The 19,312-nt window shown below is 45.4% G+C and overlaps 1 protein-coding gene across 2 annotated transcripts in view; it reads left to right on the plus strand.

Moving 5' to 3' along the window:
- Window positions 1-19,312, plus strand: part of phyhiplb (phytanoyl-CoA 2-hydroxylase interacting protein-like b) — a 28,425-nt gene that overhangs the window by 1,611 nt on the left and 7,502 nt on the right. Inside the window, exons 1-4 of one of the 2 annotated variants that reach the window (XM_031560853.2) lie at window positions 11,665-12,300; window positions 16,545-16,741; window positions 18,067-18,241; window positions 19,149-19,266. In XM_031560853.2, coding sequence (XP_031416713.1) covers window positions 12,279-12,300; window positions 16,545-16,741; window positions 18,067-18,241; window positions 19,149-19,266 — 512 coding nt within the window. In that variant the 5' untranslated portion in view covers window positions 11,665-12,278. Of the gene's footprint in view, window positions 1-11,664; window positions 12,301-16,544; window positions 16,742-18,066; window positions 18,242-19,148; window positions 19,267-19,312 lie in introns of those variants that run through there. The other variant, XM_012817380.3, reaches the window with a different exon arrangement.

Consider the following 19,312-nt stretch of genomic DNA (forward strand, 5'->3'; position numbering starts at 1 on the left):
ACAGAATCCCACACTCTTAATTCAATTAATTTATTTTATTTTATTTAAAGCAAAGAAGTGTCCATAGGTAAGAACGTAGAAGCAGTAATAAATGGCTTTAAGACTTTAAGATATAATTTGCATGCAGTGAAACGTATCAAAGTATCAAGGCAAACCCCAAAATCAGACAGAGTTTGGGAGAAGCATGTTCCCCACTCCCCCACACACGTGTCCCAAAATAGCTACTTTGTATTCCTCCCCATTCCTCTGTACAACCTGAAGTCCCTGCCTTCAGCCATTTTCATAGAGCGAGAGAGAGAGAAAGAGAGAGAGGGGGGGGGGGGATTGGATAGGAAAGAGGAGAGAAAAGGAGAGAAATGTAGATGGAAAAGCGTGAGGTGAGAATGAGAGAAGAAAAGATAGAGAGAAGCAGAGAGAAACAGAGGGACGAAAGGTTCTCAATGACCCGTGTCCCAATGTCCCGGCCAAAAGCAGTTCCTCAAATAAAAAAAACCTCTCAATTCTACCCCTCTACTCTGCCATCTTTTTCAGACACTGGAGTCACTTTACTGAATGGCAACAGCACGTGCATTCACTCTATTTCCTGTCTATTCATGCGTTGGCCGTCCTCTAGCAGTGCTACATCCTGCTGCCATTTTCTCAGTGCCTAATCCTCCACTCGCCCCGTGGCCTCAGCTGTACTCCAGACCCTTCCCATTGACCAGCCTATTTCCCACTCAACTGTGAAGGCAGAGGGGATTGTGGGTAATCGTTGAAACGCGCAACCATTTTTTCTTCCAAGCCCTGCGAGCTTCTGATATGAAACAAAAGCACTCAATGAACTCGTCTCTTTCTCGCTTCCAGACAGTCGGAGATGAAGTGATAAAAGTCGCGCAGGGGAGGAAAGAGATGTTTCAGTTCCATCCCGTGGAAGCTGTGAAGGCTGCTGCGGATCTGACTGGCTTGCCTCGTGTCTCTTAGTCATTGTGATACTATCTTCGCAATTTATACTTTCACTATTTCAGTATCAAAAGTGTGGTTCAGGGAAGGGGAAAACAACCTGTTGTTGTTTTAGATGAAACACACACAGGCGTGAGTCACGGCGAGGCCTTCTGTTTCTGAGCCCGTCTGTTCGCCTCTCCTTGTGTGTATGTCTCCTTCTCTGGGGATGTCAGAAAGGAGATACGCTCAGAACCATCTGTGATCTTTTGTCTTGTCTGTTTATTCCTCTTCTTTACACAATTAAGGAGGTTGCACCTCAGGATTAGTCAATGGAATCCATTCATTAGGGACTAGGAGTGCTACATAATCAGCGACTGTGATACCAAACCTCAGCCAGACTGAATTCAATTTAACTCGATTCAATTTGATCTATATAGCCAATAACATCTGAAATTGTCTCCAGGCGCTCAACAGAGCCCAGAGCGTAAACCCCCCAGAGCACTGAGGGGACTGGTGCAAGAAAAAACTCCCTTTTAAACAGGAAGAAACCTTGAGCAGAAACTCAGCTCAAAAGAGGAATCCATCTGCCTGAATCAGTGGAGCAACGGCATTGTATCACATAGAGGCCTGTATATGCATACCCTGACGCCGCCTGCACATTCAGACTGAGGTTAAAGTGAGGATTGCGTTGTAATGTGTGGGTTAAGGTCAGGCTGTGTCGGGATTAAGATGGCATCTACATCTCGTCCTCCGGCTAAGGCCCTAATCCAAAGTATGCTATCAGGATATTTCAGCACACACACTCTCTAGGCATTCACCCCAGGCAACCTTAGCATTGGCATTGCTATCATAGTGCTCTCACTCCAGCACAAAGCAGGCTGAGAAGAGACCTTGATTTAAAGGTGCAGTCCTCGATTATAATCCAGGATCAAGCCCCCCTACCTTTAAGCTTACGCTCTCCCTGGGCATCACTCGACCTTGGCATTGGCATCGCTGTGATGGTGCTCTTGCTGTAGTGCTGTGGAGGATGAGTGGAGGATAAGGGTCTAGGGGTCTAAGGGGTGGGCATGCAGTACAGTAGCTGACTGTAGTGATCGGAGCAGCTGCCAGCACATTTACATATTCAGATGAGTGGGTGGGGATTTGGTGTGGGGGTTAATGCTTCAGGAGTCATTGGCAACCTCCAGATGGGGCAAGCCTTTGTGTGTGTGTATGTGTGTGTGTGTTTATGCATGTGTATGTGGCTGTGTACATGCGTGTGTGTGTGTGTGTGTGTGTGTGTGTGTGTGTGTGTGTGTGTGTGTGTGTGTGTGTGTGGTGTGTGTGTGTGTGTGTGTGTGTGTTAATGCATGTGTATGCGTGTGTGTGTGCGTGTGTATGTGTTTGTGTGTGTATGTGTATGTGTATGTGTATGTGTATGTGTACATGTATGCATGTGTGTGTGTGTGTGTATGTGTGTGTGTGTGTGTGTGCGTGAATGCGTGTGTGTATGTGTGTGTGTGTATGTGTGTGTGTGAGCGTCTTTGACTGTGACAGCACAGTACAGCCCTGACTTGGCCAGCTGTGTGCACCGGGGCCATTCCAGGAACCTCGCCATCTGCCCAGACTGCCCCCCCTGAGATGAATGTGCACTTTTTAGTGCGCACCATCAATTTGCGTATTGTGCCTGCCACGCTTGCGGCGGGCAATAAACAAACAAAACAAAAGCCATTTCTGGAGCGTATAAGGGACCCGATTCATGATTAGGAGTCCATTCTGTGTGGAGTGATTACTGGGGCCAGATGCTGACTAGTAGCCAATTATGAAGTCGTTTCTTTTCTAATGTGGATGAAGGGTATTTGTCTTGCAGGACATTGACATTGAGGATATACATCTAGTGGTACCACATTATGGAGTTGGTATATCATGAAGCAATATTATATTGTATATAAGGTAATTTGTGATTGGTATACGGGTTAAAATACATGCTTATTAAAAAATACTTGATACTTGCATCTGGGAATACAGTATATTTTTCTCTCATAAAGGCTATGGCACTCTGAGATTCTTCTGAATGAAGAGTATTAAAATGAATTATTATTATTATTTTTATAAGAATTCAAGAACTCATTGATGGAAACCTAAGTGGCCTGAAGAAAAATGGGAAAAAGAAGACAAGAGAAGTGTTTTATTTCCAGCATGATGCTCATCATTAAAATATGGCACTTATCACATATTTTGTAATGACAAAAGCAACAAAGAAAAACGAGGATACAGACAGATCTTAATGTGAGCCAAGTGTTAACGACTGTCAGGCAACCCCCCACCTACTCTTTGGAACGACGCGCAAAAAAAGCTGCTTTAAAAAAAAGAAAGTATTTAGAAAAGAAAACAAATCTGTCTGAATTCATGTGGTGGCAGCTCTTGCCTTTCTGAAAACCATCACTGTGTCTATTTTGTGTGTGTGTGTGTGCGTGTGTATGTGTGTGTTGTGTGTGTGTGTGTGTGTGTGTGTGTGTGTATGTATGATATGATAATATTGGCAGAGAGTGAGAGGCTTCGCACACACAGCGTGCCTCACAGCTCGCTGGCCATCCAAGGAACAGTGTGTGTGTCTCACTCTTGGCCCCAACCCCACCGCTTCACTTCTCCCCTCTGAGAGGGCTGGAACAGAACGTCTCTGCCACAGAAGGCCAGGTCCAGGTCCAACTGATCTGGGCCAAATTGGGTCCGGATCGGGACCAGATCAGTGCTTTATCGAGGCCCGATTAGGGCCAGATCAGGGTCGGATCAGAGCCGGCTTTGTTCGGTGATCGACTTCTGTCTGGACAAACCATGGCCACTCCATCCCTCTACAGCCTGTGATCACGCTTTGTGCTACCAGTAGTTTAGCAGTTAAAAAAAAAGAAAAGCTTTCCAATCTCAGGAGCTGATTGGCTGAGGCTCCCCGCCTGTCGTAAAGTAATGTGATGAGACTTCCTCAAATGACCCGTGAAAATATCACAGTCGCCCTCGGGGGGCTGAGTCTCAGAGAGACGAGTGATTGGAGAAGAGAACATTCCAGGAAGCGGCTCCTGCAAAAGAGGACAGCCTGACAGCGTATAGATTTGATACCATAAAATCAGCTCACTCTTCCGTACAGTTTCTTTCTCATCAGCATGATAATGTGTGTGCATTATTGGATTTCAGGTTCTGTAATGCAACCTTTACAGTATTACAGTGGGGTTATAGGCCTGGCATTTAGGACAATGTATTTTGCTGTGTGCAATAGAACATCGATTTTACACTATTTTGAATCACAGCACAGCACATGACAGGTTTGATCATCTGACACTGTGTGTATGTGTGATGTATATGTGTGCCTGTGTTTGTGTGTGTGTGTGTGTGTGTGTGTGTGTGTGTGTGTGTGTGTGTGTGTGTGTGTGTGTGTGTGTGTGTGTGTGTGTGTGTGTGTGTGTGTGTGTGTGTGTGTGTGTAAGTGTATGTTGGCATGCCTGTGTGTGTGAGAGTTTATGTGAATGTTTGCATACCTGTGTGTGTGTGTGTGTATGAGAGTGTATATCTGCATACCTGTGTGTGTGTGTGTGTGTGTGTGTGTGTGTGTGTGTGTGTGTGTGTGTGTGTGTGTGTGTGTGTGTGTGTGTGTGTGTGTGTGTGTGTGTGTGATGTGTGTGTGTGTGTGTGTGTGTGTGTGTGTGTGTGTGTGTGTATGTGTGTGTGTATAAAGGTAGCATTGTGCTGATGAATAAGCCAAATTAGCCTCATCTGAGCTAGATGCTCTCCCACACTGGAGCTAAGTGGAGTGGGTGTGTTGACTCAGTTGTAGAATCCACCTATAGGACCTATAAATATATGTATGTAAATGGTTGATATGACCCTTTACTCTTCAACAGCCCTTTACCCCCACACTTCCTATGCTGTAGTGCTCTCCTGACAATGTGCTGCAACACTACAACTCTGACGAGTCAATTATCAGGAGTGTTGTTCTCAGTGTTATTACTGAGTCACTGCGCCTTCCCCACCACGGGCCATCAGAGGAAGCTGTGTAGACCCTGCTGCGGTGAACGGCCAATCAGCTGTCAGTGTGTGTGTGTGTCTAATCCAGGTTGTTTGGTAACACTGACAGCAGCATCAGCAATCAGCTTCAGCCGTGACACAGCAGAAGGAATGTGCAAGTGTGTGTGATGTTTGTGTGTGTGTCTGTTTGTGTGTGTGTGTGTGTTGGTGATGTGTGTGTGTAGATAGTGTGTGTGTGTGTGTAATTGAGCGTACCTTAGGGAACGCTACTGGTGGAAGTTATGTGGGAGGCAAAACGAACTAAGAATAAATTGGCTGCATCATCATCATGGTCACCTGTGAACTGAGTAAGGCAGCAGTAAGGCAGCAGTAATGCAGCAGTGATGCAGCAGCGATGCAGCTGCGCCCTGGAGGCCAGTGTTGGTCCCTTCATCCCCCCCGTTTGACCTCCACAAATCAGCCTCCATTACTGTCAGCCAGTCCCCCGTCCACCCCGGCCTCCCCCCATTTAATCAAGCATGCATCATTTACTCAACGAAGCCGCCTTGCACCAGCCAAGCCACCTCCTCAGGCAGGCGCCAATGTTGAGACGAAGCTGCGGATCTCTGGCGGAATAGCGCGGGAGGTATTTCGGAGCGTTCCCGAATGTTATCTGCTGATTACGGAGTGGGGGATTTGCTTCCAGAGTAGCTTAGCTGGTCCGTGACCTCGCAGCCAAGCAGTGTCATCAACAACGTTTTGGCCTCCGCTGGGGCGTGAGAAGAGGAGAGAGCAGGGGGATAAAGCAGGCTTACTTCAAAAGCAGACGGCGAAGTCGTCAGAAGTAGAGGAGAAAAAGTAAATAAGTGATTAGAACTTTCTGTGTAACGTCGGTTGAAATGGGCCCCTAGTTTTACGTTAATGTTAGTTTAAGGTTAGAAAAGTAAGTTACAGTTTAACTTAACCATTGTAAGTCTTCTCAGTCATTGGTTGAAAGCAGTCTCTTTTAGTCCATACCACACTTTTCAGTCTACACATAATTTTGCAACTAATAAATGGTTTAACCGAGTTAAGCGGATGTCTACATGAATCCTCCTCTAGTCTACTGAGAGAATCTGTAATGTGACATTGTTAAGGGGGCATTTACAGATGTCTAGACTCAGCTGAAATCCTGACATGGTATTTAGAGAGAGAGGCGACTCGGGAATTACTCAAACGTGTTGCCTGGTAATCGCACACCGCCCTTCTTAACATGATGTACTATCTCTTGTTACCACGGCTACAGCATTCTTCACCAAACCAGCTACGGTGCCTCAGAGAGTGGAAGGCTCCACGGATACGGATTAGCACCAGTTCTATAGTTCCATATATCACTGAAGGCATGTTAACTTATCACAGGTTCACCATAGCCCTATCTTCAACCTGACTGCATAGGGCTGTATTGTGTTCAATAATTATTGCTGTTGTATTGTTTGATTGGCTATTGAAACAGCATTTAAACAACATTGAATTAATATGAATCATTATATTATCTGTATTATAACATTATGGGTTTCTGTAATGGTTGCACATTAGGATTACTAAACTTAACCCGTCCAGAGGGAAAATGTGTTGCAATTTCCTCCTGACCAAATATATATGCCTAAACTAAAGACAGGAGGGGATATTGAGGGGATCCTTTAAGGGTTTTCCTTCTACAGATCATAATGAGGCTTGGACTGTCCCATCAGCCTCAGAGTCATTACTCAGCAGTGCTTATCCAGCTATTACTGAGTCTGAGGCAGCAGTGGAGGAGGAGTGCATGGGAGATCAGGGCTATCCCATCATGCATTTAGTAAAGCCCTTAACCACAGACGTCAGGGGGAGGATGGGTGGTGTTGGTGTTTTGCTTCGGCAAACGTGTTTTCCCTAGAAGACAATACCGCTGTGTAAAGGCCTCTCTGTCGTCATTGTCATTCCTGGCAGCAGATTAAGCTCCTCTTTTACACTCGCCTCTCAGGAGGAGCTCAGCTTGCTACACAGTGTGTGTGTGCGTGTGTGTGTGTGTGTGTGTGTGTGTGTGTGCGTGTGTGTGTCTGCGTGTGTGTGTGTGTGTGTGTGTGTGTGTGTGTGTGTGTGTGCATGTGCGTGTGTGAGAGAGAATCAGTGTCAGTGCATTTGCCAGCGTTCCAGCCCCTCATGTCAAAGTAGAGTTCTTCACCCTCCTTTGATAGAGGCATCAGCAGAAAGCAAGAATTCTGTACCGCCGCAAAAGCCCTAAGCATTCAAACCCAGATGGATTTATTCAGGCAAGCTGGAACTAAAGCACTAACAGGGGGATAAAACAAGGCCTAAAGAGGCTATAGGCCACCCAAATTGAGATGACATTTAAAAGAAATATAAAGATACATATAAAATAAATAAAATCAACAATTTTTCTTACAATTTATTTCAATACCAGCACTGTCTTTTGCACAATTTCATTTATATACTTAATTTAAAAAGACAGATAATAACAAATAGTTAATAACATAATAATAAATGGGGAACAAGGATTTTGTCAGCTGATGAAAATGTTGTTTGTTTGCGTAGTCCACTGACAGGAGACCGTGAAGCGAAAACTGGAGGCGTAGAGCCTTCAGCGAGTACTGATGCAGACGGGCGTGAAATCTCCCAAATGAGTCAGCCCAAAACAGTGCGTTGGAAAATGTACAGTCCTCCGCTATGAGGGGGGAAAGGAGAGGAGTGTGTGTCTGTGCGCCACATGTGTCTGTAAATGTGTGTGTCAGTGTGTGTTTGCATGTGTATATAAGTCTGTGTGTGTGTGTTAGTGTGTGCACCTGGGCCTCAGCTGGTTGAGTATGATGGCTATCTCCTGGGACGGGTATAGACGGTATTTAAAATGCAGCGATTCTGGGGACATTTTGAGGACGTCATTAGGAGAGGAGTTCTGGTTAATTACTCCTGAGCATCACTTGACACAGAGAGGCAGAGAGGGAATGAAATAATGACTTTGCAAGCCGGCTTCAAGGGCAACCTACAGCCGGTGGAACACAGCTGTTCTAGAACGCTCCCGGTGCGCTGCGTAGGCGCCCATGACAGGGCAGAACAGCGGCCGTTTGATGTGTTCTGTTTGAAGCCGTGCTGTGTTCTGGAATAGCCACTTCTGACTTTAAACATGGCAGCTACGAAGTATGAGTCAGCAAGTGGGCATCTGGATAATTACAGGGCTGATGAGAAACCACCAAGAAGGGTTACTTCTGATTATATTAACCTTTAAGACTAAGCAAAGACAAGCCCATGTGCTTGTATAACCTATACTGTGTCCTACACTCCTAAGAGGTGGGCTTGTTAGAAAGGGGGCTAGGAGCCAGGGCTGTTAGCTAGGTAATTCATCCTTTCCAACTCCTTGCAAGTGCAAGCCATTAGTACTTTTTGCACAAACAAACAAACACACACACGCACACACACACACACACACACACACACACTCACTCACACATACGCACACACACAACCTTCAAACTTCTGCTAAAGTCTTGCACATATTTTTTAGCACAATATTTATCAGTTCTAGTTTCATTATTTATTTTCTTCATTTATATTAACTTCATTGTTTTGTAGTTTTTTTAGTACTTGTCTGGGAATAACAACATTTCGAAGCTCTATATGTCCTGTACAGATGGTAGAACTGACAAGCTGCTAGCATATCTCTTAAGAGCTCAAGAAGTGACATTTGCTCACTGCTCAGCACTGTGCCCACAGGTACCCACTCCCCATCGTAGCAGGGGGGTGTGCTTGTGCTAGCAACAAAGCTAAAACCCATGGTTACTCGCCACAGCAAACAGCATCTCTGAGGTGTCAGAAGTTGACGTTCATACACCGCACAGCCCAGTACAGCCCTGGCCTCCATTACACTTGCTGATCATGGGCACAGAACGGATGGTGATTAGGTGCCCAGAGGCCTTTTTCCGTCAGTGGCATTCAGATGACAAATGATTCAATTACACCATCCCCACCCGACCCCACCCCACCGCCTCAGCAGCGAATGGCAGTGGTGGTTAATCAGATAGAATCAGACACAGCGCTGATAAGCTCTGACGGCCCATGGCAAACAGCCTGAGAAAAGGCCTGACTCTGTGTAGCAAAGGCCTATTCATAACCACTTATGAGACTCCCATAGACACACACACACACACACACACACACATACAATCACTCACACAAACACGCACCCACGTAGTCTACAGAAATGCACACACAGAAATGCAGACATACACAGACACACAAGCATACGTGCACATATATGCATACTCACACACACACACACACACACACACACACACACACACACACACACACACATTCAAATAGAGAAAGCGCAGCATGGTGTTTCTCTCCTTCTCCACTCCATTCCTTGGCCTCCAGGCTCTCTTGCCTTCATGTTCTCCTCCATGCCTCCACCCACCCCCCCCCCCCGACACACACACACACACACACACACACACACACACACACACACACACACACACACACACACACACACACTTACTCTGCCCATTAAAGCGCAGAGCCGCTACTTTGCCTCTATTTTTGGCCTCCTGACTCAAGCTCATGATGAAATATGAATAAGATGTGATGCCCCGAGGCGGAGTGACGGCCCATCTTAACTCCCAAGAGCGTACAGGGAACCCTGCTGCTTACCCAACCCACCCACACCCCACCCCCTCCTCAGCATGGGAGAATGAGCAGGGACGGGGCATTACCCCCCCCCCCCCCCACCCCAAAAATGCTGCCTCATCACCGTGGAGCCGCAGAGCATCCTCTGACTTGCAAAACTAAAGCCAGAGACAGTTAACATGCTTTCAGTAGCATGAAACTTAGTCTTGTCTTAGTCCATATAAGCACATAATTTTAATGAGCTTGAGCTTAATGAGCTTAATATCTTAATATCTTGCTTTGACATTTTGCTGCATATGTTGGAAAGACAGTGAAGGAACTGTGCAGTGACTGCATGTTTTGTCTATTTTATGTCTTCCATAAAGACAGTATATTTTGTTTATTATACCATTTTTAGAAAAAAAACTGTTCTATATTATTATGATCTATATTATATAACTATTCTGCAAAGTATGTCCTTGACCGTGTATAGTGTGACGCCTTTAATCTGATAATTCTCCATTCTCAATAACTCTGCCTTTTGGAAGTGCGCCTTCTAAAAATGTGTATTTTATTCCACATAAGAGAAATGTAGTCTACAAAACAGATGGAGCGGCATTCTCATGAGGCAATAGCGCTGCATAATTTCATCAGAAATGCACAAAGCACTTTCCCAGAAAGTGTTTCTGGTGTGCATGATGCAATATGCTAAATAAAATAAAAAAACACAATTATGTAACAGAGAGATCAGAGTGGTATTTGAGGCAAAAATCCCTCTCTGCCTCTGTGTACACAATTTAAATACAAAATAAAAACAGAAGACTAATTTACACAGAATACATTTGAAATGTGTTTAAAAACACAGTGTATTACATAGGACATTTTACCAGTAATGCAATGCGTTGACTACAGTATATTAAGTCATTAATCATTTATTCATTAGTAAATTCTAATAATTCCAATCTTACTGTAACAAAACTGTGTTACTGTATATAAAGTGTCACTGGACTGGACACTGAAGTTTCTACAGTGAACATAAAAGATGTGTAGAAATACCAAATGCAGTGGATGTCTATGGATTATATGCAGAATAAACAGGGAGAGAAGCCAGAGGCAAGTTAACTCATTCTGGGCATCATCAGTCTGTCGGCTGGTGCCTGGACGCTAGCAGATGAGTGGGGAATGTGAGACATTCTACACTAGGGTCATGTTTAGCATCCCTAATGAACTAAGTTCCTCTGTGTCACATTTCATGTTCATTGTTCACTGTGGATGGCGGAGAGAAACAAAAGGACACATTCTCTGCTGCATGTGTATATGTGTCTCCCTGTGTGTCTCTGTGTATGTGTGTGTAGGTGTACGCATATGTGTGTGTGTGTGTGTGTGTGTGTGTGACTCCGAGCTGCTGGGATCTGGTCCAGGAGATTCTGGGTTTACCCGGGGGTCCGGGTGAAAGGGGGCCTTGTCAGGGTCTTTGGGGAGTGGCAGGCCGGGGGAGGAAGGCGTGAGGAAGGCCTTTGTTCCAGCCTCTGTGTGCTAGGTCTGTTCACTGTTGTGGCATCACATGGGGACCGCCGCGGCTAAAATGACAAAACCAGCTGGGCAGAATAGATGCATTGGTTCATTTTTAGATCTCAGTACTATCAACTGGACCTGTATGTGTGCCAGGGTCATGGGCGGAACAGGAGTGTCCGACAGCACTGGAACTTCACACACTCCATGGCAACAGCTCCCATTCCAGAACCCGAAATGTTCCAGAACCACATCTGAAAGATCCTCAAGAACAAGGACCGGCTCTCTTTGTTCTCGGCTGAGAGCCATTTGAGATGTCCAGATGATTGAGATACGCCAATCAGTGAATTCCACAACACATTCTTGCTAGGTTAGAAAAGCAGCCTCTCCCTTAAGTTAGGACACAGAACCCCAAGTGACCTGAAGAGGAGTGAGCTGTGTGTACTGCGGCCGACTCAAAACAATGATGTCATGCTTTTTGGAATGGTGACAGACACAGCGAGGGAGGGGGCGCTGGGGGGGGGGGGGTGGTGGGGGGGAGGGGGGGGGGGGTGAAGGGTTGGGAGCCAGAGAGCTGCTGTGTGATGGGATTTTTTTTCTCTTACTAATGGGAGAGAGAGGGCGTGGAGGAGAGGAGAGGAGAGGGGAAGGGGGGGTAGTGTGTGTGTGGTGGTGTATATTTTATTAGGATTTGGGGAGATTATCCTCTGCGAGAGGCGTGTCGTAGCAACCAGCCCTGCCTTCTGCATTGTGATATCTGTATTTGTGAGCTGTCTGTGTGTGTTTGTGAACTGTGTGTGTGTGTGGGTTTCCTATCGTAGCGTGCCGTTTGTCCCTCTGGTCCCACACCGCGGCCGATGACATAATCTCAGCCGCCCCTTCCTGTGAAGAGTGTGTCGGCCGTGTGAAAGCCCATCTCTAAGCCCTCTCGTCCAGGCCAATCGGCTGCCAGGACAATCACGCTCTCCCTCTCTCCCCCGGTCCCTCCGTGGGACACAGGGGTCAGTCACTAACAGTAAGGCAGCACAGAGCCGGGAGTCACTCCCCGCCCCTCAATCACTCAGCCACTGTTGCTGCTGTTTCTGCTGCTGTTGACTGAACACTGGACTCTGGACATTGGACACTGGACACTGGACACTGGACACTGGACACTGGACACTGGACACTGGACACTGGACACTGCCTGAGACGCTACTGAGTGGACTGTGGACTGTGAACGGAAAGCATTTAGCATGAAAAGCCTGCGTCCTGCTGGTAGGTGCTGTGGTTGCTGCTGAAGCCGGTAGACAGACACATCTCGCTGGGCTCTAATCATCTTCTTCGGGGGGGGGGGGGGGGTAAGCTTCTTGCATCATCGGCTGTCTTGTGAGTTGTCATTTAAAGCAAAGATTACAGAAAGTGTGAAGAGGAGAGGAGAGGAGAGGAGAGGAGAGGAGAGGGGGATGGGCAGAGGAGTTGCATGTGTGGGATACATCTGTTGTTTCCTGTGTGTTGTTAATTATAACGCATAGAAGGGTGAATGCAAGAAAGTGTACAAAAGGAGCTTTGTACAAAGGAGGTTTTCATTGACTGACAGTACAGAATATCTGGTGCATCTAAATATGTGGGCGATTTCTCTGTTATATTCTGAAAAGACTTTTCTTCCATTGTTGTGTAATACTGTATATATACTGTATATGATTTCCTGAAAAAGTTCTCGACTATATTTATGAAACAAAGAAACACGTGAAAGCACAACTTACTTCTGAGGACTGAATTAACTCTTCTAAGAGGACAAATTCTTCGAGTCCAAAAATTGGATGTGGAATTGATTTTTAATTGAATTCATCATGTCCTTGTATCCATAAGATGCAGTTAGTTAGTTAATGACTGAGATCTCGGCCAGATCTTTTCCCTCTGGACACTATGGCAGAGCTTTTACATTCACACTGATTCATTTATCAAGAGCTTTTATCCAAAGGGACTGAAAGCATAGTGCTGATAAACATCTTTTTGGTGAGCATGTGTTGATCCTCGTGTATCAAGCCCATGGCCTCGGTGCTGCTGACCCCTTGCTATTCCAGTTGAGCTCCGGGAAAACCAGTGGCCCATAGAGTTAGCGTGGAGGAGCAACAGGCATGCACAGAGTATACTGCCATTCAGTTCCCACAGCAGCGGCAGCGGCAGCAGCAGCGGCAGCAGCAGCCACCCACAGATGGACAGATTAATAATCCCCGGATAACTCAGGGTTTTTTCCATTCTCTCTCTCTCAAACACGTGCACACACACACACATACACACGTACGCACGCACACACACGCGGTTTTGTTAAATCCTGCTCAGAATGACTTTTCATTCAATCATCGTTTACTGGCAGAAAACTGCAGTGCTATCGTACCAATAATCAGCTAGAGGTAGAGAGGTTGTGTGTGTGAGAGAGTGACTGACAGTGAGAAAGAAAGAGAAAGAAAGAGGGGAATATATAAGATAGCAGTTTAATCATTTGAGACAAGTCTTTTCTTATTTAATCAAATTCAAAGCCTTTTGTATGTGAATCACCAAACTCATTGTAAGTTATCTGACATTTTCTTAAAACACTTTTTAATCAGCAGCATTTGATCACATTTGTCTCAACTGCTTGCATAATTGCTTTCTCCTCAGAAAGTACGTAACAACGCTGACAACAAAAAGCAAGTCTGCCTATCACTTTTAACTTTGAAAACTGGTCTCCTCTGAATGGCAATTAAAATAATTATGTTCACTCTCCCATCAGTCGACTGAGTGGGGCGGCGCTAAGAGAAAATGCTTCTGCACTTAGTCCGAGGCCTTTCACATTTTAAAAGGCAATGTGCACTGTGATTACCGCCAAAGTACCGCCAGCAAAAGAGGTGTTTCTCTCCAAGTCTATTTAAGGTTGAGGGATGAATCGCTTTATTTTTAACAACCGTTCAAGAAGAAAACAAAATAGAAGACATCACAGGAAAAATCCTGGAAATGCGTGAAATCGGGTTTCGCGCAGAGACGAGACGAGACGCGCAAGGGACTGTGAGTTTTTCCCCTTGAAGTCTCTGCTCTACGTGTGGGCGTGCTCCTGTTGTTCTGAGTCTCGCGTCTTGTGTGTGGAGAGCGTGCGGCGGCGGCGCTCTGGTGGGTAAAAAGCAAGGCCCTCTGGCTGCAAAGCTTTGGTGCAAACCCCAGAACAACTAGATCAGGAGCCGTGATGCAACCTCCATTTGATGCTGTGTAATGGCTTTATAAAGGATGCCTTGAACTCAGAACATTAGGGGATTATGTTTGTGTGTATGGAGTGGATGTGATTGTCATTGTGTACCTGTTTGTGTGTGTGTGTGTGTGTGTGTGTGTGTGTGTGTGTGTGTGTGTGTGTGTGTATGTGTGAGTGTGTGTGTGTCTGAGCAGGAGGACACCCTGCTCATTCACTGGCATTGCACCGAGAATTTCTGCTGACTGCGCAGGTGCCGTCCTTGGCAAAGAAATCCCAGCAGTCCTCCTCTCTCTCTCTCTCCCTCTCTCACAATCAACCTTTTTTTTTCTTCTATCTCACTCTCTGTCCATCTCTCTCACCTCTTTCTCTCGCCTTTATCTCCTTCTCTCTCACTCCCTCTCTCTTTCTCTCCCTGTCTCTTTCTCTCATTCACAAATTCCCATCGTCTGAGCGCTAAATGGACGGCGCCGCTAGGACTAAGCAGTGGGCAGCTCCTCTGTGGGAGATGTGATGAGGAGGCCATTTTACACACACATCTCCTGTGTCTGTGTGTGTGTGTGTGTGTGTGTGTGTGTGTGTGTGTGTGTGTGTGTGTGTGTGTGTGTGTCTGCATCTCTGTGTGGCCGGGGCAGGTCTCTGTGATATCTGTGTGTCTATCTATCTGTCCCTTTGCCCTTTAAACGAGCAGACAAAAACAAAAACAGAGAGAGAATAGAGTGCAGTGCTATCTATATCTCAGTTTTCTTTCATGTAAAAGAAGAAACTTCTCTTTCCTTTTTAAAAGCTTTCCAGTACCTAGGGGTCACTGCTAAGCTATTAGTCAGTCCAGACAATGAAGCTGCTGGTAAAAGGAAACAATATGCGGTTCAAAAAGTGGCCATGCAAGGCCATGTTTCCTTAAGCCACAGCAGCAGCAGCAGCAGCAGCAGCAGCAGCCCACACTGTAAATGATCCATTACTATGCATTATTTATATGCAGTACACAAAGATGGATGCAAATGCCTCAATCCATTCAGAGCAGCCAACAGCACCACAATCTACGCCTACGCTGCCATGTACAGCTATACAAATACCGTACACTAATCAAAATCTATATGCTTATCATATAGCCTGTACAATAATTCTAATTCATCTAAATTTCAGTCATAACCATGTTACATAAAAGCAGTGTACTCTAATGACAGGCTTCCAAATGATTATGTGGCTATATGCATGATGAATTTTCAGGCAATGATTACCTATCAGTCTATTACATTGGTCTAGTGAGAAACTGAAATTACCCTTGACCCATTTCCATGGATTTGTCTTGGTTATGTCCACAGCTGTGGTGGAAGTGAGATTATAGAAAGGTGACTGGTAAAGTGTTCCTCAGGACAAGACAGCTAACATTACACTAAGGTTGGGAGAAAATTAGTCAAATTTGTACCTCTGGCAACATATCTAATCGCTGTAACTCATTATCATATTTCTTTGGCAAAAAGTCCTATTTTGTCTTCTTGTTTATATTCATAATGATGTTTGTATCCTCTGGTTTTCAAGCTAACTATTTATCTAGCCTAGCTTCGAAGCTTTTAAGGCTTCAGCACCTCTATAAAACAGAATTAATACTAAAAGCAAGATGCATCTGGCAAGTACAAAAACTTAAACAGTACATACAATACAAAAAAAAGTAAATTTCACAGTTTGGTTCACATTAGTTTACAGCTAATAACACAGGTGCTGCTTGAAGTTAGCTACGCGAACGTTAAATGACGCTAGCTACATGCTAACGGTCGTCTGTGATCTCCATGATCCTGCATCTGGGTAGTAAGCTAGCTAGCTATATAGTATACTCTAGGAGCTGTAATGATGTCAGTAAGCCATATTTATCAGGGGTTTTTTGGTTTGTTTTTTTGCTACGTTTCTGTTTTGATCTGGTGTATCAGCTGTAGCCACAACATTAATTTAACGTTAGCTAGTATGTTATTGTAGCTAAACAGTTGATAGATAGCTAGCTAGCCTATAGCTTCTTTTGAGTTGGCTCAAACAATCTTGTATTGCTGTGGTAACCCCGTTGTATGTTTGAAGTCTAATTCAAACTGAGATCTTTGTTCCACACGTCTGTTAGTATAGTGGGTGTACCCTTGAAAATAACCATCTGAAAAACTTAAAAGGAATGATTGTGTTCAGACTTTCACTTTCTGATGATGATGTAATAATTTGAACCAATCTTTGGACATTGTTCCCCACTGTATTATTATAGTGAACCAGTATGTGGACATATTGATAGGAAATGTCATGCCCCTCTCTCCTACAGGGAACAAGTCCCAGGACAGCGGGATAGCCGAGATGGAAGAACTCCCTGTGCCTCAGCACATCAAAATCAGCAACATCACGTGTGACTCCTTCAAGATCTGCTGGGACATGGACGCCCGGGTCAAAGAAAGAATCACACACTACTTCATCGACCTGAACAAGAAAGAGAACAAGAACTCCAACAAGTTCAAACACAAGGTGAGCATCCAGATATGAAGGTAACCACCGCACATAACTCACAGAATGAGAAATCTTCTGTGCCATGCTAAGTTGGTATCTGATTAATAGAGATTCAGCAGACCTTCATTTAGCATCAGAGGGTCCATAGCACGCTCATACCTCATCTTTAATGATGAAGTTAACATACTGCCGCAGAGCCTAGTTCATCCGCCTTTATAGCTCCGTTCACCACATCATCCCCCTTAACCCCCATCTCTCCACCGCCCTAATCCATTACCACGGCCTCTTAAAACACTGTCACATTCTATGACCTCACAGAGCACTGTAACTCTCTGAAGCTAATGTACTACTAGCTATCTGTCATACAAAGCAGATCAATAGATCTCTTTATGTAGGTCTGTGGTGTGCGATTGGCCGTAGGGCTGGTGAGGGGGTTATGTGTCATGGCCAAGGGCTTAAGGTCAAAGGGAAGCTGCCTGAGATAATACTACTGCCCTAGAATACGCTACCCATTGACCTACAACTGCACCAGCAGCCGTGGGTGACAAGCAAGCTAATAGGCACTCTGTCCTGTTTGTGGAATCGGATACAAGTGGATGTTAACGTTGACTGTCATAAGTCTTGTACAATGGCTCTTTACATGGAGGTGAATGGGTAACCATGATTTATGCCATTTCCTTTAGTGGTCTTATTATTAGATAGATAGATGGATACTTTTATTAATCCAGAGGGAAATTTATTTCACAATATGAGGATTTTGAGCATTGATCTTTTATTATTACTTAATTTACATTGACATTGAAGTAATCAAAACACAGACATGTTGGGATGTATGTCCAGTCTTGTTTTCTTCGTGCCAGTGCTGACCTTTTTCTGCAGAGAATGTCCCCGCTGCCAATCTTTCTGTCCAGACTAATGCACACTAATGTTGGTCACTACATTCAGTCTGAGCCTGTCCTCTCTGCCTCCTCTCTGTGCCAGAGGGAAATCTCCCCTGTGTGTGATGATTTCCCTCCTGTGACGCTGTTTAATACTGATGCATGTGTGTTGCATGACCTAACCTCTAACACAGAAAATGTCCTCACATGTTCTGATCTCTCTCTGTGCTGGACATTTCCCTTTAACACCCCCCCCCCCACCCCCACCCCGTTTGTTCGACTGTCCACTTTAACCCCCCCCCCCCCCCCCATCCCCCCTACTGCAACCCCACCGACTGTCCACCCTCCCTTTTGACGTGGCCCATTCAGTGGGACGCCCCCCCGCCCCCCTCTGCCAAGCTCCTGGCCAACCCTGACCTGTCCTCTCCAAAGGAGGTCCCCATCAACCCTTTCCTGTCTTTGCAGGACGTGCCCACCAAACTGGTGGCCAAGGCCGTGCCGCTGCCCATGACAGTGCGGGGCCACTGGTTCCTGAGCCCGCGGACGGAGTACACAGTGGCCGTGCAGACTGCGTCCAAACAGAGCGACGGGGACTACGCCGTGTCCGAGTGGAGCGAGATCATCGAGTTCTGCACAGCTGGTGAGACACACACACACACACACACAAGTACATACTGTATGCCTACAGACACAAACAAGCTCATACGCACATACACACACCCCGAGACACACACACCTACACACACTAACCCCAACACACACACACACACACACACACACACACACACACAGATAGACAAATATGCATGTGTTTGACATACACACTGACACTTGTATACATACACATGTAGACACAGACACACACACACATAGTCACAGTCAAAGGCATGAATGAATGAATGAATGCCTTCACTTGCCCGCATAAACAAAGACAAACAAGTTATCACAGAGGTTCCCTCTCTCTCCCATATAACCCACACACATACTGTCACACACACAGATGCCATAACTCACATATAAACGAACTTGCACTTACTTACACACACATCACATTTACGCATTAACCTTTTTGTACTCTGCTTGCATTATACCCTATAATTGGCGTCCATCCAGGTGGTTAAGTTTGTCCACAGCGGTGACCGATCCTACCCATCAGGGTCTGTGTGATGGATATGGTGCAGCATAGTAATTGCAGTAGGCACAAAAACAAACAAGTCATAAATCACTAAACGCCTCGTTGCAGGGCATTTATTTCAAAATCCCCTTAAGCCCTTGTGCCTGAGAGCTACGTGTTAGGATTTAGGTCTGGAGATTACTGTCTGTTGCGCGTGGTTTCAAATTTAAATGTGGGAAAATAAAACGAAAGCCAACCTAACATTAACCACATTCTGTAAGTCTTTAATGTACTTATGACAGGCTGTTTGTGGAAAATTACATGAATATTTTACCATGCCAAATGAAACTGAGTGCTGCTTTGCATTTAATAAAACAAATAATTATTTGAAATTATGTAAAAATTTGTGTTGGGTTTGGTTTGTTTTTCCCAGACTACTCGGCAGTGCATCTCACGCAACTGTTGGAAAAGGCAGAAGCCATTGCCGGCCGAATGCTGAGATTTTCTTCGTTTTACCGCAACCAGCACAAAGAGTACTTCGACCACGTGCGGTACGTACCCCCCTGAACCGCACTATTGTTTCACATCCACTGGAGC

This window comes from Clupea harengus, chromosome 23 (assembly GCF_900700415.2).
Source record: "Clupea harengus chromosome 23, Ch_v2.0.2, whole genome shotgun sequence".
Lineage (NCBI taxonomy): Eukaryota > Metazoa > Chordata > Actinopteri > Clupeiformes > Clupeidae > Clupea > Clupea harengus.